Raw genomic sequence first — 21,623 nt, forward strand, 5'->3', positions numbered from 1 at the left:
TAGCTAAGGAATTTTGAAAACTGAGTTAGCTTGACAGTAATGGTGGGTTAAGGGGCAGCTAGGTGGCACAGTGGATAGAGTATTCTGCAGTCAGAAAGACTCATCTTCCTAAGCACAAATCTGGCCTCAGACACATCTTAGCTGTGTAACCCTGGTCAAGTTACTTAATCTCATTTGCCCCAGTTTCCTCATCTGTAAAATATGCTGGAGAAAGAAATGACAAATCACCCCAGTATCTTTGCCCAAGAAAACCCCAAATGGGTCATGAAGACTCTTGGAAGAATCAGACAAGACTGAGAAGGCGCAACAACAAAAAGTGGTGGGTGCAATAGTCATTGGCTTTCACCTTAGCTCTTAACTATAGCCACGTCGATGGGGAAGGTAAGTCAGTAGACTTGGACACATCAATATTGAAACAAGAAGGGACTTGTCTGTTATTTACAGCCCTGTGTCCTTCACCTTTAAGTCACATTACATCTGAAAAGTATTGAAATGTTAAAAGTGCTATGTGCTGTGGGAAGTTTTTTATTTTATTTTATAAAAGTGCTATGTGCTGTAGGACGTAAAATTTTTATCAACCCCATTCAAACCATTTAACTATGGAAAAATGGTGAAATGAACAGAAACCACAAAAATACATACCCTTTATGAACATATGTTGTAGCATTGTCTGGTTCCAAGTCAATACATTTATCATACATTTCATCTGCTTTACCAAATTGTTGCTGATCTGTTAGTGCCTGTGAGGTGACAGTTCATTGAAACTGAGTAACTTGAGTCACTTAATGCAATTTTAAATTATAATTGCTTAATATCATTGGCTGGTTGTTTTAATTTTCTACATTTCAATCACTGGTTTCTATGCATTCTCCCTCAATTCCCCAATCAAGCTGAAACTTGACTACCTTCTTCCTTTTTGGTTCAATAAGGTTATACAGAAGAGCAATCATGTATTTCATGTGTATATGCATAAAATCTACCAGTTTCATTCATAATCCGGATGCCAAATTCTTAACCAAATATATTTTACATCTTAACAGTTCTGTACTTAAAAAAAAATGTCCATCAATAATATTTGCTCTCTTCTCTGCATCACAATATTTTAAAAACCTACTCCAAGAAGTACATGTTAGAAATGCTTTCATAATAAACGATGCTCAATTCTCCTCTTTAGTGATAATTTTAACCAGGACCCTGCACCTTACCTTTAAAATGCATTTTTAAAAAATACGTATGATATACCCATGATGAGGCATTAAACACAGAATGCTACAAGGAGCCTTCAACTTCCTTTCATAATGCTTAACCAAATGATCAATTGTGTAGTGGTTTCACTAAGTAGGGAGCACACAAACTTAAGACTGTTATGACTTGCTTCTTCACATACTCCTTTAAAAAACTCCTCTCCTCAAAAGGTGCCCCACGAGTACCAGCACATTTTCTATATCCTTAAGGTAAAGACAAGAGGAAGGCAAAAGAGCAGGTTTGCACTGGACATCTTCCTGTCTTTGCTTTCATTTACATCTCCCTTCAGTTGCCAATCCTATGTAAAAACTGAATTCCTACCCATCTTTTAAAGCTAAATTCAAAAGCCAAATTCTCCAAAAAGCTTTCCCTGATTGTTTAGTTAGTAATCAGTCAATAAACAGTTATTAAGAACCCACTATGTGCCAGGCACTATGATAAGGTCTGGAGCTATAAAGAAAGGCAAAAGACAGTTTCTGTTCTCAAGGAGCTCACAGTCTGGTAGGGGAGACAGCACACAAACAACAATGTACATAAGATTTATTTCCAGTTTAACCTGCAAACTGGAAATAATCAACATATTATTTATATATAACAACATTACTCAGTGGGGTGGCGGGGGGAAGGATCAGGAAAGCCTTGTAGGTGAAATTTTAGCTGGGATTTGAAGGAAGCTAGGATGCAGAGATGTGGAAAAAGAGCATTCCATTGATGGGAGATAGCCAGGGAAAACACATGGGAGCCTGGAGATGGAGAATCTTGTTTAAGGAACATCAAGGTAATCAGTGTCACTGGATTGCAGAGTACATATATGGAGGAGTGTAAGGTAAGGTCACTGCAGATAAGTGGTCAAAGATATAACAAACAGCTCTCAAGACAATCACTGGAAGTTATTAACTATAAGGAAGAAGGCTGTAAATCACTACTAATAAGAGAAAAGCAACAATTTCAAATTTTACGTTTCAAGGTTTCAAGTCACATCCTGCAAATCGTTGAGATGAGAAAATATGGGAAGTCAATGCTGCTTGAAGGGTTGTGGAAAGGTGGGTATACCAATGCAATACTGGTAGAGCTGTAAATTAGTATAATCATTTTGGAAGGCAATCTGGAATAATACAAATAAAGTGGCTAAAATATTGACCCAGAGATTCCACCACTATACACGTACCCCAAGAAGTCAATGACAAAAAGGTAGGGCACCATATTTATAGCAGCGCTCTTTATAGTAGCAAAAAAGTAGAGACAGTAGATAGTCATCCCATCTACTGTGGAATAACTAGACAAGTAATATACATTATAAAGGATTATTACTGTGTCCTAAAGAAAAACAAAATACAGAAACAATACAGAAGCACGGAAAGACTAATTCAAGATAAAATAATCAAAACCAAGAAAACAATAAACACAATGATTCAACGTAAATGGAAACAACCTCCACGAAACAAATATAAATATTACAAAAATATAAATAACAAGAGTGGCCCCAAAGAAGAAATATGAAAGAACACCTTTCCCTCCTCTGACCTTAACTCCTTTGCAGAGGTGGGAGGTCCACAGGTGTGGAACAATACTGCATATGTCAAGATTTGAGGTTCCGATAAGTTTTGCTGCTTTTCCATCCCTTTTCTTCCTTTTTCAAAAATTCTATTATAAGGAATGGCTTTTAGGGGTTTGAGGAATAGGAGGAAATCTAGGCAATGTAAAATCAAAAGACAAATAAAAACCAATTTTTTAAAAAGAGGTGATGGGGACCTGATCTAGAGTACGGAACGAATACAGAGAAGGGAATAAGTTCAAAAGATGTGGATGCACAATCCACAGAACGTGGCAACTGATATGTAGGTGGGAACAAATGAAGAGTCAAGGACAACAGTGAGGTTCTGACCTTGGGTGATCAAAAGGCAGTTGGTGATGTGGGACTGCAATTGAGAATAAAGTCAGATCTGGGAGTAATTCCCTGCATAGATAATAATTGACTCAATAGGAGCCAATGAGATCAGTGGGAAACAACGTAAGGAGAAAAGTCTCAGGACAGAACATGGGAGTATACTCACAGTTGGGGGGCTAGTTCTCCATGACAAGATAGCAAGAGAGATTTGACACTAAGTGGTTTATACAGGTAGGAGAACCAAGAGATACAGTAGGTCAAAAAACTCAAGAGATGAGTATCCAGAAGAAAGATGGTCACAGTCAATATTACAGAAGTCAAGAAGGATATGGACTGAAAAAGCAATTAAGAGATGACTGGTAACCATCTAAGAAAGTTATTATTACATGTTGCTTTGTTTTTGTAAGTAGAAAAGAAAGTCTCCAAATTCAACTCAAATGTTCAAATCAGGTGGGTGTTCAGCTGTGAGCTCTTATTTTTTAGTCACCTGTATTTTGGAGTTAAGTTGCTGCTTCAAGAGGAATCTGTTGGATAATACAGAATTCCAAAACATGGTCTATTTTGCCATGTCAGAGGACTACTGTCTGCATCTAACGCAGCATTCCTAACTATGTTTATGCCCTGGACCTCTTTTCAGAATAATGTTTTTTAAGTATTTTAAGTGAGATTACAAAGAAAGCCAGTTATATTAAAATAGTTAAAAAGGAATTCACAACTAGCTGTGTGACCCAGGGCAAGTCACTTTGCCCCAACTGCTTCACCCCCCCCCCCCCCCCCAAAAAAGGAATTCAGAGTCCCCAAGTTAAGAAGCCCTGATCTAAAGCAACATAAATTAGCAGTTACATGTATCTAAGCAAGGTACATTACTTCTAGAGAGACTAGATCTTTCTATTCTGAATTACCAGAATTCAGAGTTTACTGAGAATTGGTTAGAGGATTTTAGTGGGAATTTGCTTAGCGAGACTAATAAAATGTCTACCATCACTTACCTGGGCATACAATGCATAGCCTTCAGCACACCTTGGAAATTTCTTTATGACATCCTCAAAGCCTTTCATAGCTGCTTGGACTTGGGTAGAGTTGTTTCCTGTGTAAGCTTGACGATACTGTTTTTGAAAACAAACAAAATACACACTCATAGCAGGCCTGTCAAACTAGGAACCCCCATCATGAAAGAGCACCAGCCCAGAGTCAGGAGGACCTTGTTCAAATATGGCCTCAGACACTTGCCACTTACTAGCTGTGTGACTCTACCCCACTGCCTAGCAAAAAAAAAAAAGAAAAGAAATATGCTAGCAAAAAGATTTGTTAGGGGCATTTTGACACCCCTCATTCTTAATAATATATCATTTCATGTTGACCACTTCATTAAGATATTTAGTTATAAGAGGAAACAAATAAATTGGCAGATTTCTAAGTCTTTGCAATGTGGCAACATTTTTATTAGTAGTCATTGTCATAACGGTGCCTTCTGAAAAGAGCAAAATTCATAGACTCAGTGTTATAGATAGCTCAATTTTTACTCATACTCAAAATTTACTTAGCTATAAAACACATCCCTCATTTAAAAGGAATAATTTTTTTTCAGAGTCAGTAAGGCACAGTGGATAGAGGGGATAGCCTCAGAATCAGAGAAAAATAGGTTCAGGGTCTGCAAAATTACCAAGCCTTTTAGTGGCACCTCTCAACATTTACAAGAGTTGCCACTTTGCATTGGTGGAGTGAGTTAATCACATCCTGGCCCAAAAGAGTTTTCTAATCTGAACACTTAAGCCCTTAGACTTATTTCACCATTTAGAAAGAAAAATCCAAATTTTATATTTTCAGTCCTACCCATTTGAACATTAACAATAGTATTGTTACTAGAGCAGCAAGAGTAAATACACACCTTAAATCAAATGCTCAGAGAATGTTTATTATTAAAGTTCACTGAATAATGAGGCAGGAAACCCCTCCATTCATAAGTGAGGATGGGAGCATAGCTTTAGAGGTCAAAGGTCCATATTGTGCACCTAATCTAAGCCTCTCATTTTACAGCTGAGGAAACCAGGGCCCAAGAAGGTTAACTGATTTGCTGAGAGTCGCACAACTAGTAAATATCAGCGGTAGGATGGACATCCAGTACTTCTAACTCTAGAGCAAGTGCTTTGGGGTCATGGGACATTAAATATGGTTCTGAGCTGAGCAGGACCTGACATCTACAAGATGAAGAAAAATAAAAAATATCAAAGTAAACACACACAAAATGGTCCTTAATAGAATTTTTTCATATACAAATACCCCTTGTGAAACTGACAAATTAGATAATGAAATAAAATCAACTTCAGTAATATTTTAAATAAGGAAGAAATGCCTACCAATGCAAAACACTTTTGAGCTTGGGCCAGGGCAGAATCAGGTCGTAATCTAATACATTCATCAAAATCTGCCACTGCTTCTTCAACCTGATCAAGAAGGATCTTTAACTAAAGAAATAAAAACAAAATTAATTCTTATTCCCAAATTATTACATAAAAAGCAAGCATCAGCACCAATATGGAAAAAATGCATTTTGTCTAAGACTCATTATTTGCACGGTTTTGAATAACACTAAAATACTAAATGCATATTTGCTCTCCCTCAAGAAACAAAGTAATCAGGAAATATTATTCTAATGCCTACATCAATTTTTCCCTTGATCCATACATAGGTTTTACCAACTCCTTTCTACTGTGTGAGATTTTTTTTTTTAAATTAAAGAAACCCGAATTTTTCTATTGCACAAGCAACAGAAGAACCTGCACATCTTACATGAAAATATGTTTCTAGAAACAATCATATGATAACGATTTTCCCACTGGGGAAAAAAAAGATGAAAATAACATATTGCATTCCTAACCAAAGACGTCAAAGAAATCAGATATGACAACAATCAGAAAAGCAAAAGGTACGACAGCTACAAAATTCAAGTAATTTATATTTTAAAAAATTTGATTATTTATTTCTTGTGCTAAAAACAGGCCTAAAGTGTACTACAGTTAACGTAGATGATATGGTTATAGAGGAAAATCCAAGGTACATAAAATATAAAGAGTTTTAGATTAATAGCTGTTGTGATATGTTTGTTCCTAACATACACTTGAAATTATTCTGCTGACCTGTGGCAACTTAATAAATTTAGGGTATTCATGTTTCACATCCTACTAAAAACTGCTTTTAAAGTAAAGGCAGACAACATTTCTCTGCTTTATCCTCTTTCTTAGCATCAGAAGATCACAGATCCAGAGTTGGAAGGGGCCTCAGGGCATCTAATCTTACTCCTACATTTTACAGAAGAGGGAAACAAAAAAAGGTCTCCAGGACATTCTGCTTGATACTTTGTTTCTATAAAGCCGGGACTTTATACTTCATTAGAAAGCAATAATTTCCATGGTCATTACTGTCTACTTCCTTTAAAAAAAAAAATGATAGGTCCAAGACTGCTCAGTGTAATGACTATGGGACTACATCCCTAACACTTCTGACTGGGAAGGCCTTGTTGGCATAAGGCAGGCAAACCCAGACAAGGAAATAAATGAAGGCATTATAAATCAAGATATTAGTAAAAACATAACTACAAAAACCTCTAGAAAATGTAAGATCATTTCCAAAGGTCAGAACATTAAGGAGAAAATTGTGTTTACCTGTCCTCGGTGGTGGTAGACATCTGCATTCTGGGGATCAATATCAGCAGCCATGTTAAAATCCTGAGTAGAGAGCAAAGGCTGCTGCTGTTGCATATACATGCTGCCTCTTTTGATCAGGGCATTTGCACGAAGCTGTTGATCCAAACAAATGAAAGACTGAAAATATCTGGTGTTATCAACACCATCCTTTGAACTCTTACAACACTGTCTTTCTTATGGCACTTGTTACATTTTACATTGTATCACAGCTATTTGTTCACACTTCTCTCTACTGTTACACTGTAAAAGGGCAGCATGGCCACTGGACAGAGGACCAGCCTTGCAAGTCCTGAACTTCTCAAACATTCTGGCAAGACACTGAACCTTCCAGTGTCCCAAGGACACTGAAACACTCTTTTAAGTTTCAGATAAATTACTCCTGGAGTCCCCCTCCCTCCCTGAGGGGTCACAGCAGCTCTGGCCCAAATCCTACTCAAAACACTGAACTATAAACTCCTCAGGGACAGGTCTTCTAGTTCTTCACTTCCCACCCAGCAAGTATCCCCGCCCCCAGGCTCCCAGTTAAGTGTGCACAGAGGGGTGAATGTCAGTGCTGACAGTGAACTTTCCTTCTATTTACGATTAGGAAATGAGAAAGGGAAGTTTTAAGTCAAAGCTTAGGAATGGAAGCACATATCAATTTCTATCTCAACTAGTTAAACATCTCACTGTCTTTCTAATCTCATTGGATAATTAGGATTAGACAAAACATAAACATGTAATTATCTGAGTGTTTCCTCTTGGGGAATTTACTAGTTGAATAGCTCACAATCTAATGATGATCAACATCAATAATAAATAGCCTTTCTTTTCAGTGAAGGAGAAAGACCAGTTAAAGCAGCCACTTTATAAAGAACCAGAGGCATGGGAAGCTTAAGTAAATTACCCAAGCTAACCAGTGGTAAAGCCCTAGTTTTTTTGCAAATTAAAGTAACTTTTCTGCTAAATACCCTAAAACTGCTGTTAAGTTTATACAATGAGTGCCTTTGTGAGCTTGTATTACTGTGCCATCCATTACCCACAAGGGTCTCACAACAAGAAAAGCAACGCAACTCCTGATTTTCCTTTGTCATCTCACTGCATGTAGAATGGCTGGGTAAGAAAAATGACACTGACCCATAGCAGAATAAAATAAAACCTTTCCTAGGGAAAGACCATTGATATTTTGTTTCATTCCACTCACTCAAACATTATCAGGGCATTTTACGTCCAGAACAAATAAGTATCTTGATAATAAACGTGTATGGGCACTACATGAGGGCAGTTAGGTGGTAAAGTAGGTGAAGCACTGGGCCTGGAGTGAGAATGACTCATCTTCCTGGGTTCAAATCAGGCCTCAGACAATTACTAGCTGTGTGACCCTGGACAAGTCACTTAATCCTGTTTGCCTCAGTTTCCTCATTTGTAAAATGAGCTGGAGAACGAAATGGCAAACTACTCTAGTATCTTTGCCAAGATAACCTCAAAGGGAGTCAAGAAGAGCCAGCCATGACTGAAAAACAAGAGTACTATTACAGAACAAATCTTTAAACAATTATTTCCCTTCCCATAACACTATGGTATATCAAATAGGAAAAAAAAAAAAAAAGGAAAGAAAAAAATTTACTTTTTTTACCTTCACATTGGCATCTTCCATGCTGATGACCTGATCTAAATCTGGCTTAGCTGCATTGGCATTGCCAATAAGTAAGTAGAACGTGGCTCGTAGCAATAACGCTTCAGCTAAATATTTACCTCGAGCATCTATTTCTTTTGTGCACTCACTTATGATCTTATCATAGTTTTCTTCTTCCATATATTGCTTAGCCTTTAAATATCCAGAGCTAGAAAAAATGTCAATAGAGAAAACTATTCATTAACTTCATACTTAAATCTGGCCATAATCAACGTGTCAGGGTAAGCAAACAATAGCTTCCTCAAAACAGAAACCTGGAACTGGTCTGGTATAAAGACCTAAATGGTGAATATGAACATGAACTGCAGCACCTGATACTCAGAGAATGCTTTAAGGTTTAAACAGCATGTTGCTCATCACATAAAATGTCATTTTCGACATTTGGAGAATTATTTAACAGGGAAACAGAGATTAGACTTGGACCAATTGCCAGTTACAAGCATGTAAATTCTGTCACAACACAGGGTTGTCCCAAAACTCAAGACTTTTGAGACACCTGGTGTATGGAAGACGAAATAATTAGAGCTGTCTCAAAATGGAACGAGTTTCTTGAAACATTTAAAGCAGAGATTTTTAGGGATACATGAAGGAAATGCTATAGTGGACAGGAGGTCAGACTATGTCCCTGAACATCTTTCCAACTATTAAGATTCTAGGGTAAGTACTTTTACTCATGAACCATTGCATTATTAATATACAAGGAGACTTTAAAGAATTTTAAAATTTAAAACAAAATAAAACTTATTTTTGATGCTGGGCCCTTGAATTAATGCTCATAAACTCACATATGTTTTAATATGCTCAAGATCCAATCATTTCCCAAGATGAAAATCAACATCTCTTGTTAAGTTTGGAAGTATCTCCTAGGAAGTGATTAACAAAAGGTAAAAATTTGGGAGAAAAATCACAACTGCTGCCCAATAAGGGAGGTTATTTGTTACAATGGAAAGAATAGTAGGAGTAAGAGAGCATCTGGGTTTAAAACCAGCTGCTGAAGCCTGTTAGGTACTTTTATTCTGACCTTGTACAAACAGGTCAACTCATCTTTGGGCCTGTAGCAGGAAGATCTGAGTTCAAATCCAACCTAAGATACTATGTAGCTGTGTGACTTTGAGTAAGTCACAACTTGAGTTTACTCATCTGTAAAATGAGGATAATCCCAGCCCCTATCTCCCAGGATTGTTGTGAAGCTCAAATGAGATCATTTTAAAGCATTTGGCACAGTGCCTGGCACACAGTAAGCCCTTAATATTAGCTGTTATTATTATTATGATCATCATTTTTTTCACCCAAAATACTGTAAAGACAAAATACAGTGTGCACGTGCAGGGGAAATGAAAAAGTGAATGAGCTGGACGTGGGGTGATGAAGACCTGGGTTCAAAACCAGTCCTGATATTTAAAGAGGTCTGTCTCAGGTAACACCTTTAAGATTTGTCTACGGGGGCAGGTAGGTGGCGCCGTAGAGCTCTGAGCCTTGGAGTCAGAAGGACCTGAGTTCAAATTCGGCTCAGACACCTGATACTTACTAGCCGTGTGACCCTGGACAAGTCATTTAACCCCCACTGCCTCACCAAAAAGCAAAAAAAGATTTGTCCACTAAGTAAGGCTGGCTCAGTTTACACCTGCAGATTATGCTTTGGGTCCATGCACACAGTCATATGATCTGTAAGAGGCCATTTTACCTAAATTTCAAACAGTACACATATTCATGTTGTGAAGATACGTGTTGCTACATATTTTCCATGTTCCTTATTTACTGCCTTGAAAAGATCACATATTTTCTAGAAGGGCATGAAGAGCCTCACTCATGAGTTTAGTCTACCTATATTATCATAGTTGGCTAAATTACATACGTGGTAAAATACAGTTCAGGTCTATTCAGTGGTTGCATGTATTCAAATTTACACTATTTGAAGTTAAAATTACATAAATTATGCTAACTGGTTCTAGCCCAGTGAGAAACATGCAGTACAAATCTGAACAGTGAGATAATGGGATTCATTAATTATACTAACCAAGACCTAGCAACACTCTACCTTCAAATACATATATATGATCCCACAACTTAACTAACAAGATCTATAGCCTGAGGAAATAACTGCACCTGCTTGGACAAGCAAGGCAGATAGCACAGTGAGAGTAAACCATAAGCAAATGCTGTACTTTTAAAACAACCCTGCATGTTGGATTCATATTTCTTTGAAACCAAAAGGCACTGCCTCAATTAAAAGGTACCAACAGTTTGCCTAATATTTGGAAGCTGAAGTATGGTTAAAAAAAAAAAAAAGAAAGAAAAAACAAACCACAGGCTTGGGCATACTTACTTTTCTCTAACTTCTAATGCTTCCCCTTCCTTGTCTTTATCTTCATCAGATTTCTCTCCTTTAAGCATAGGCTGAGAAATGATGTCATCAGTGAAGGAACTAAAGTAAGATTTAATGAACTGTGGAGATGGCATCAGAGGCTCACGATTCTGCAATTTAATTATGTGATGAAATGTTAAAATAGAAAAAAAATGCTAAAGCACGTACAATTGAAGGATATAGGATAAGAAAATCAAAACTGTACTTTTAAAAATTTATCAGTAGAACTGAGGTTAAATCCAAATTAAAGCACATTCAATGGGGTTTTTTGGTTTTATATTTTGCTTCTCAGGAGTAAATCTTGCCGTGAATCATTCATTCATATGTGAATCTCAGTTAAGATGAAGGATAAAATTTGGCTAACTATACTTACTTCCAATATAGATAGCAACATACATCATCCAGTTCTTTACTTCTGCCCATATTTTCCAATGATTCCTCCATACATAATCTACCCAACAAGCTTGGCAGGGATTGGTTTAGGGTTCCCCAACATGGTACCTTGAACATAGCAAGCCCTTAATGCCCTAAGCCATAGTTAATAACTTAATACACAAGTAGGACTATAAGGATCATACCAATATAAAACAGAATTTTAAAGCTTTAAAGCTTTGTACCAATGTCAGTTGTGGTTTTTAATCATTAAATCTTATGAATGCCTGGCCAATAAGCATTCATTTAGTACCTACTATGTGTCAGGTATTGAATTAGGAGCTGGATGGCCATAACAACAAAAAATGAAACATTCTATTGGGAGAAGCAACACAGACACAAATGCAAAAAGTAACTGAAGGGGGAGGGTTGGGAGGAGAGGGCAGGAAGTAGAGCTATGGCAGAAACTAAGGATTCTAAGAAGTGGCCAAGCATCAGGACACAGGACCAGCCTGTTAAAAGGCAGAGACAGGGGACATAAAAGTCTGGAAGTGAGCGTTGCAAGCCTTAACATGGAGCTGAAAAGCTGAGGACAAATTTGAGACTGTGAACCTGCTTAATTTCAAGGATGGTAGTGCCCTTGACAAAAAAAGCAAAGGGGGAAGATGGGTTAAGATGGATTTGGAGGAAAAACCAGGTGGCTGTGAGTCTGTGGTGGCAGTAGTACACTCAGAAGGAGTAAAGGCCTGGAGTTCAGAAGAGCTACCAGGACTACAGATACGAGTCATCTATGAAAATAATTAAGTCCAGGGGAGCTGATGAAATCACCCAGCAAAGGTGAAGAGAAAGAAGAAAGCCTAGAACACAGACATGGTTGGGGTACATGTGGAGGGCAGGGAGGGTTCAAAAAATGCAGGATACTTTTAAGTTTAATCTGCATTATTAACATTTTCTCTATCATTTTAAGTCTTGACAATCAATAAAATAATAATCAAACACTAATTTGTAGCATTTGTTGATTTCCAAGGTATAAATGCTCACACTGAAAATTAACAATCAGCTCTAGTATACCCCTGAGTACCCTCACAATTAGGAACTTATAATAATCCAGCAAAGGACACAAAAAAGGAAGCCAGGAGGGTCAGAGAGCCAGGAGAGAGGAGAGGTGAGAGAACGAAGAAGTTGGCTGCAAAAGTTGAAGTAAAGAATGAGTGAAAAAAATGTCATCACAATTCCAAAGGACTCAAGATGAAAAGTGCTATCCAACTCCAGAGAAATAACTGATAGATTCTGAATGCAGACTAAAATATATTATTTTTCATTTTTGGGGGAATGAGTCTGTGTTTTCTTTAACAACACGATTATCATTCCCCAACTGACAAATGGTCAAAGGATATGAACAGGCAGTTCTCAGATGAAGAAATTAAAGTCATCAAGTCATATGAAAAAATGCTCTAAAGCACTATTGATTAGAGAAATGCAAATCAAAATAACTCTGAGGTACCACATCATACCTATCAGATTGGCCAACATGACAAAACAGGAAAATGATAAATGCTGGAGAGGATGTGGGAAAATTGGAACACTAATGCATTGTTGGTGGAGTTGTGAAATGATCCAACCATTTTGGAGAGCAATTTGGAACTATGCCCAAAGGGCTATAAAAATTCAGCAATAGCACTTCTGAGGCTATATCCCAAAGAGATCATACAAATGGGAAAAGGACCCACATGTACAAAAATATTTATAGCAGCTCTTTTTGTGGTGGCCAAGAATTGGAAATTGAGAGGATTCCTACCAACTGGGGAATGGCTGAACAAGTTGTGGTATATGAATGTAATGGAATACTATTGTGCTACAAGAAATGATGAACAGGCTGACTTCAGAAAAACCTGGAAAGACTTATATGGTCTGATGCTGAGTGAAGTGAGCAGAACCAGGAGAATGTTGTACACAGTAACAGCCATGTTGTGTGATGACTAACCGATAGACTTAGATCTTTGTATTGCTAAGAAGGGCTAAGACACCTCCAAAGGTCTCATGATGGAAAATGCTCTCTCCACATCCAGAGAAAGAATAATGGAGTTTGACGGCAGATCGAAGCATACTATTTTTTTTTCTTCTGTTGCGTTTTGTTTCCTTTTTCCGGTGGTTCCTCCTATTGGTTCTAATTCTTACCTATAACATCACTAATGTGAAAATATGTTTAATAGGAATGTATACGTATAGCCTATATCAGATTGCATGCTATGTTGCAGAGGGAAGTGGAAAGGGAAGGGGAGAAAAATATAAAACTCAAAAGCTTATGGAAATGATTGTTGATAATTCAAAATTAATTAAAAAAAAAACAACATGACTAATAAGGAAATCAGTTTTGCATGATAGCTCATGTACAACCTACATTAAATTGCTTACCATCTTAGGACAGAAGAGAAGGGAGAGAATTTAGAACTTAAAAAAATGAATTATAAACTGTTTTTACATGTAATAATGATAAAAATCATTAAAAGAGAAACTATCAAGGATAAAAAGGAAAAGAAAAAATGTCAAAGATGGCAATTAATAAGTCACTGGCAAAAGCAGAGAGAACACTTTTAGTTAAGTGATAAGACCATTAAAGCGCCCAAGGCCAGCTACCTGTTTCTCCCTCTCCTTGAAATTCTAATAAGGTCTAAACAAGGCACAGACACTAAATGTCCAATACCCTGTGTTGTTAAGTTGTATTAACAAGTTTCTCTAATTAAACATCTATGAGTATACAAAGAAATTCAATGCATATGATGTGATTAATAATTCAGTTCAAGGATTAGCTTGAATTTTACAACTTCAATATTCTTTAAAAACAAAGACATAATTAAAACAAAAATATTATTCCATGATTTTTTCATCCTGAGTGCCTCTAGCACTGTTTAGATATGTGGGTGTTTAATTTCAGTTGTACCCAACTCTTCGTGAATCTTTTTGGGGTTTTCTTGGTAAAAATATTAGAGCGGTTTTCCATTTCCTTCTCAGCTCATTTTACAGATGAGGAAACTGAGGCAAACAGGGTTGAGTGACTTGCCCAAGGTCAGACAGTTACTAAGCATTTGAAGTCAAATTTGAACTCAGGTCTTCCTGACTCCTGCCCTGACACTCAATCCAGTGAGCCATCTAACTGCCCTCACATAGGTGGACAAGTGAATTTAAAAAAAAGGACAAATTGTGGGGAAGGGCCCAAAACAAGAAGCTTCCTTACATCTGGTAAGGAAAGGCCAAATGACTTATCAGCCACTCCCTCTAACCCAGAAACTATTTGCAATAAATTTCACAAAATGCTTTACACATATTAATTCACTTGATCCTCACACAACCCTGGTGCTATATTATCATCCTCATTATACAAAAGAAGAAACTGAGGCACAGAGAGGTTAAATGACTTTGAAGGCAAGTAAGCCAGTACTTACTTAGCTAGTAAGATTCTACAGCAAGATTTGAACTCAGGTGTTTCTGATTTCAAGTTCTGAGCTCTAATCATTTCACAACCACTCAGTTGTCTAATTAGCTCTGCACCCATAAAAAGATCTTCTGTAAAACATGTTTCTTAAAAACTTTCATGCTACAGACTCATTTTCCCAAACCTCTTAGAAATCAATTAAGTTAGAAGGCAGGGAGCATCAAAACCACTGAAAACCTCAACCATCCAGGCTAACAGTACAAAATGATCAGTCATACAAGGCAGCTACACAATTCAAAACTAGTTCCAATTTAAGATCTTCATTCCTGGCAGCACATCCCAAATATAAGATGCAGAGTTGAACTGATCCTTCTTCACATTAATTGAATAATCTCTCAGAACACAAATAAAGTTTACCTTGTATTTATCTTTGGCTTTTTCTTTCCCAAGAAGTTTAAGAACTTTATCAGCTAACAGCATGCTTTGTTGATTCTGGAAGCCTTCTAAAATACAAACTGCTGTGACATCTAGGAGTAGAGAGAAAAATAAGGATCCTTATCCATTAAAGTATCATGACAACGGAAATACCAGCATTAACTTCACAATAAAAAAAAAATTTCAAAAAGTAGCAACATGAACTTTAGGGTGTGGCCACATAAACTAAGAAACTGAGCCATTACAAGCTGATTAATTATATCCTGTAGCTAAAGAGGGAACAACGAAAACTTTAGTAAAGTACTCTACAACCAGTATGGTCAACTCCTTTCCTGTTGGGCCTCACCTGTCAAATCAGAGGACTGGACTAGATGAGGAGTTTCTTAACCAGTAGTCCATGAATAGATTTCAAGGTGTCTGTGAACTTGGATGGGAAAAAAAAAAATCACATCTTTATTTCAACATAATTGGTTTCCTTTACAATCCTATCTATTTTATTTTATGCAGTTTAACAACATTATTCTGAGAAGGGCTCCATAAGCTTCACTAGACTACCAAAGAGATCCAAAACTCTTGGACTAGGTATCTTTAAGGTCCTTTTCTACTGTAAAATTCTACAAATAGTTTATGGATTAGAACCAAGTTCTTAACCTTGTGCATCACAGACCTCTGTGGAAGTCTGATACAACTTCTGGACTCCTCAGAATGTTCTTAAGTGAATAAAGTACACGGAATTACAAAGGAAACCAATTGTACTGAAATAAAGATATAATTTTTCTCCCATCTAAGTTCCCAGAACACCTGAAATTTATTGATGGGCCATAAGGGGTCTGTGGATCCCAGGTTAAGATTCACTGGATATGTCCTCTCTAGGTAACATGCTATCAGTTGAAACTTATTAGCCAGTATGGCCCAAATCACAAACACTGACTCCCGCTGCCACCTTAAAAACTATTTTTGTGAAGCTACACCATTGTTCAAAGTAAGAGAAATGGCAACTAAATGTCACATTCAGAGCCTCCAACGATAGACTGGATGCCTGTCTACACCTTCAAACTACTTTTGCTACCTGACTTTTCACTACCGCACATTCTCTCTCTGAGATCCAAGACAATATGCTCATAATTGCTCATACTAATTTTTGCCTTCCCTAGTGAGCTTGTCAATTCCTTCTAACTCTTCCCTGTCAATCTAAGCTTATTCTTTCTTTCAAATTATTATGTGGTTCAATATTCTTGAAGTCCAGAAGAACTGAAGCAAAATCTCAGACCTAAATAGAGAAGATACTGAAGCTAATAATTTGGTTAACAGGGGTTTTTTAAAGCCAAATCTACAGTAGTTTAATAAACAAATACAAAAACGCACTTACCTTCTAAACACTCTTTCTTATTGTCTAGTTTCTCATGGGCTTTTGCACGTCTAAAGAGAGCTTTCACATATCTGGGATTAAGCTCAACAGCTTTTGTACAATCTTGTGCCACCTCTTTCCACTTTTGCTGCAATTTAAAGCAAAAACACCATCCTAAAGGAATAAACTTAAGAGTACCTATCTTGATTTCACCAAGTCACAAAGAAAAAAAAAACCTATTGTAAATAACATTAGTTTGGAAAGAATCCCCAAAGGATCAAATCAGTTATTGGATTTGAGTAAACAGCACTAAATTAAATTTCAGTTTGGCAAATTGATATAATAGCACAAATTAACAGGAAAAAAGTCTATGACATACCAGTTGTTCAAATGCGGCAGCTCTGTTCTGATAAAATGTAGACAGGTCAGCTTTTTTCTCTGTAGGGCATAAACTGATGGCTTCTGTATAGCACTGAATGGCTTGCTCATATTTTCCTGCTTTAAAATACTTGTTGCCTTTGTTCTTTGCTGCTTGGGCTCTATCAAGAGGACTCTGAAAAGGAGAGAATAATTACCATCCACTATATAACAGAGAAACAGACTCAGATCCATAGTAACCAATAACATGGTTTTAAATGATCTGTAGTATAACCACTACGTAGCAGATCCAGTGAAGATCATCTTAACAATGAGCACATTCACTATCTAATAAGCTAGGGCATTGGCTCTAGGCCCTAAAGAAACCTTTTAAGTATCCACATTTCTACAACTGTACCAGTGAGCAAAATTTGAAAATCCCCAAATTAGTACAAAATACGAAAAGTAACCATAATAAAATGGATTTAGAAATATGGTGATAGAATCTCAGAACCAGAGAAGCCCAGAAAGGTCGAATGGCTCATCCGACTACATATTGTGACAGAAACAGGACTCCTGACACCCAAAGCTAACACTTTATTAAATGCATTAATACTTGACAAAAAGGACCTTTACATTAAAAGGCTGGTAAAACACCATTAACTGTTGGTTAGAATATTAACAGATTAAAGAGCCTTACCCAAGTGAATCACACATAACTACAAAAAGGCAAATTGAGACCATTTGAAAATATATGTGTTCCTTTAGAATTTGGGATGCACAAGCATTACTCATATGAAAAGTCGGGACAAGGGGGCTGGGGAGGGGCAGGACGTAGCTCCTAGCATCAAGGACGTAACCATGTTGGATTCAAAAATGGCCCCCAAAATATGAAACCTGAGCTTGGTTGCTGGGGAGTAAGTTGGACTTGTACCCAGCTCACATGCAGTGCTGTGGAATGCCCAAGAAAGTAACAGTGGATAAAATGCAGAATGTACTGCCATGATAGCAATGAATAAAGTGTACCAAATGAACTTTGAGCCAGTGGGTTTAAAGCAGTGGGGTTCATTTGGTTTTCTGACTGGGCACTTTGCAAACTTTAGTGCCTGATTGCTTCATCACTGACTTTTAACTCAGTCACTCGTAGCTTTATTGGTCTGAATCAACTTCTTGTTCCAAGGTTACAGACTTGCTTACTGGTCCAACAATCCTGTTTCACTTGAATGAAGGAAGTATGTCTTAAAATGTAACGTTTCTGGTTCTCACACTGTACTCTGAGGTCCAAATGACTGTCAATGTGTAACCTGATGTGTCAATCTCCCAGTAAGAGTAAGTGTTTGGGTATTCACTGGATTGCGAGGCTTCACAAGAACAGGCTTTTGCTTTGGGCTCTGCTGTTTATTTGCAGAAAACCCAAGTGTGAACAAACCTGATGTCTTCGCAGCAGTACCTTAGGGTTTTGCCATTGTAAATGGGTCTACCGTGATATGACAAGACCAGAAAAATTGGACGCAAATTTATGTATCTGAATATACTGCTTGTTATTTCACGTGATACATTTGGGGTACACAGCTCCTTTTTTTGTAGTTTTTATTTTTACTATTTAAGTTTGAAAACGATGCCAAATTTTTGTATTTCTTTAATCAATGTGTTCTCTTCGGTCTCATATATTGCATTATATATTGATGTGTGTATCAATATATACTTATATGTATTACACTTACACATACACATATGAAGGGGTGAAAATCGCAGCCTTCACATTCTTATAGCATCTGCAGAGAGATTCTAAGCAGCAAAATCTTGGTGTTGTGATGTATAGAAATGGAGAAGAGTATTAAACCATATTTAAAAATTAAAAAAAAAGATAATACATTTGTTCCTTTAATCTTTATTTGTGTTTCTAGTATTTTCTCCAGTTTAGTGCCATACTCATTTTGAAGGCATGGAATTGGATCTCAACAGAATCTCAAAAAGCCAAATGGTCTTTGCCTAACCTGAACGAAAGTATTCTCTAAAACATACTGACAAGTGGTCACCCAGATTTATGCTTGAAGGTCTCCAGTGAAGGGGATGGAGACACTTTCAGTATGAGAGACAGAACTTCCAGAAGACTTTATGGAAAACAAAACAAACAAACAAAAAAACAGTCAGTGAACAAAGAAGCTCTCTGGATTTTGGGTAAAAAAGAGTAACTACTGTTTGAACCAAGCTAATGAAATAATAACACCTATATAACTAAGTAGTATGTTCAATACTTCTTGGCAAGAGGTAACTAGATGAAGATGAATGACTTTAGGCTGTATACATATGAGTAGTCAGAAAAACAGGTTTTCCAGATTGTTTTCTTTTATATCTTCTCATATTACTAAATGAGCAGTGCTGGTGTGAAGGCCACTCAATCTTGAAACTCCTGCCATAAACTGTCAACTCATACTACATGTATTCATCTGTTTATTCAACAGATGAGTCTCCTTAGTTGGCACAAGCTGTATATTTATAAGTATTTTCATGGAAAAATTATATTTAATAAGTCCCAAAATTAAATTTTATACATTTAATATATTTCAAATCCTCACTTCTACTCTACATATGAATTACTAATACTGCAATGTGCTATAATGAAAAGACCTGGAATTAAATCCTAGCTCTGCTACTTATGACCTGTGTGACTTCCCTTCAGTTTTCTCTTCCAAAAATGATGGCGCTGGACTAGTTGACTTTTAAGGTCAACTTCTAAGCCATGAGCCTGTGAATTTCAACTATAGCCTTAGATATAAATAGAAAAAAAAATCAGTTTTGCACCCTCCCTTGTAAATAATTTAATAGAAAAAAAATTATGACTGCATCAAAAGGATAAAAACCAGAAGTAAAGCAATATTTAAAAATGAAAGTCAGTTTCTTGCACTGTCCAAAATTTAATTTAAGTATGGACATGGCAAATAAGTTACTAATTTCTCACCTTGCTATATAAGACAATTTTTTTATTAAATAGAAATATAACAATTGAACTAATTTCCCCCCTTGCTATGTAAGACAAATTTTTTATTAAATAGAAATATAACAATTGAAAGAGACAGGATTAGACCAAAAAAACCATTTTTGATCATACTCTACATGCTTCATCCAGTGTTCAGTTTATGATATTTATCAAAACAAACTGAATAAATCATTCATAAGGTTAAAAAATAGTAGATCATCCTAATTTAGGACTAAATGGAACAGAAATCTTTTCCAAGCTCCAGGTGACAGCCCTCTTCCCATAAAAATACCATACAATCCAACTATCTGCCCATGAGCCGAACTTGTAAAATAGACAGCACAAAGCATACCTGAGCTCTGTGTGACCAATATAAGTCAGTCCCTTTAAAAAATTGGTTGATTTAAATGATGCAAGATGTTACAGGCAAATTGGCACCATTGCAGGATTAGTTCTATAACCCAAATCATCTCCATCATCCTCTTTTCTACTTCTACTACCTGGTAAAGGTCCTCACTATTACCTACCTGAACTACTTTATGGCAAAGGACTCAAGTTTGGTCTTCTGAATCCCATTATCTCCTCGCTCTGGCTAATCCTAATGCATGGGGATCTGGTCACGACATTTTGGGGCTCAAAACACTTCAGTGATTCTTTTTTGAATAAAATTTATATTTCTTTGCATGGTATTCCAGGCACTCCATGATTTGATAAATTTCCACCTCTCCAATGTTATATCAAAATGACTCCACTACATATGACCCGTATTGGACTTTTGTCAGTCATAACATTATGCTTTTCCATTTCTATGCCTTTCTATACCCTATTCCTTATGCCTAGGAATTAATCCCATCTTTCTTCATGTTGAATTTTCCACCTATTTTAACTTAAACATTACCACCTTCTCCATGAAACTTTCCTTCATCCTCTTAAGAATCTTCCTTCATTACTTGAGCCTCACATAGCACTGTGTACCTCTTTTAAACACTTTATTATTAAACTTTTTTGTATGTATGCATCTTAGAGAGCTAAGTTCCGCCTAAATTTTAAATTTTGCCAGTGCTAGCATAACACTTAAAAGAAATTTTTTAAATGAATTTGACTGCTTCACAAGGAATTTCTGAGCATTTTTAACTCTGTAAACACATTTATTGCCTGCAGCCAAGGCTATGCTTCTTGCATACACAACAAAATTTTCACTGGGAGAAGAAAAAAAAAAAAAACCCCAGAAATATTTGTGTTTGCCTAAAAACACTTTTAGAAGAGCTAGACATTAGCTTCAATTGCCCAATGACATCAAGCACTTATTTGATGAGTGTGGTAGTACCTACACCTAACAAGTGGATTAGGAGAAGGCTGCAAAACTATGGAACACCAATCATGAAAGAATCAAAATTATGGTTAACCTAAATGGCAATGGAAAAGAGATACATGAATGGGGTAAGGTAGGCTGTATCTTGGTTAACAGTGAATTTAGGATTCATCCTAGAAAAGTAGACCAGTCATGTAGAAAGAGCAGGAAATTAAGATTAAAAACTAAAATAGGGATAGTGTTTGGAGAAGGATTGTGGGTATACTGAGTAATTAAGTTCAGACTACTAGGTAGTGGCTAGTTAAAGTGACAAATGGGCTTTTTTTTTTTATACATACACTAAGTTGAGAGAGAGTGCTAAAAGGAAGATCAAGAAATTTGCTAATTCAGAATGATTTGGGTTTTACTCCAACAACTGTGATAGGTTTGTGCATCAGGAAAAGTTCTTTTACATTTGGGAAATTTTACTCCACCTCACTCTCCTATTCAATTTATACATACTAATGAAT

The 21,623-nt window shown here is 36.6% G+C and overlaps 1 protein-coding gene across 1 annotated transcript in view; it reads right to left on the minus strand.

Moving 5' to 3' along the window:
* Positions 1–21,623, minus strand: part of TOMM70 (translocase of outer mitochondrial membrane 70) — a 36,866-nt gene that overhangs the window by 4,204 nt on the left and 11,039 nt on the right. The window contains exons 2-10 of the mRNA XM_027867489.1: positions 16,845–17,018; positions 16,487–16,613; positions 15,100–15,209; positions 10,839–10,987; positions 8,453–8,660; positions 6,796–6,930; positions 5,491–5,598; positions 4,123–4,239; positions 643–740 (exon numbers count right to left, since the gene is read on the minus strand). Coding sequence (XP_027723290.1) covers positions 643–740; positions 4,123–4,239; positions 5,491–5,598; positions 6,796–6,930; positions 8,453–8,660; positions 10,839–10,987; positions 15,100–15,209; positions 16,487–16,613; positions 16,845–17,018 — 1,226 coding nt within the window. The remainder of the gene's footprint in view (positions 1–642; positions 741–4,122; positions 4,240–5,490; positions 5,599–6,795; positions 6,931–8,452; positions 8,661–10,838; positions 10,988–15,099; positions 15,210–16,486; positions 16,614–16,844; positions 17,019–21,623) is intronic.

The sequence above is a fragment of the Vombatus ursinus genome, unplaced genomic scaffold (genome assembly GCF_900497805.2).
Source record: "Vombatus ursinus unplaced genomic scaffold, bare-nosed wombat genome assembly UNPS02001419.1, whole genome shotgun sequence".
Taxonomy (NCBI): domain Eukaryota; kingdom Metazoa; phylum Chordata; class Mammalia; order Diprotodontia; family Vombatidae; genus Vombatus; species Vombatus ursinus.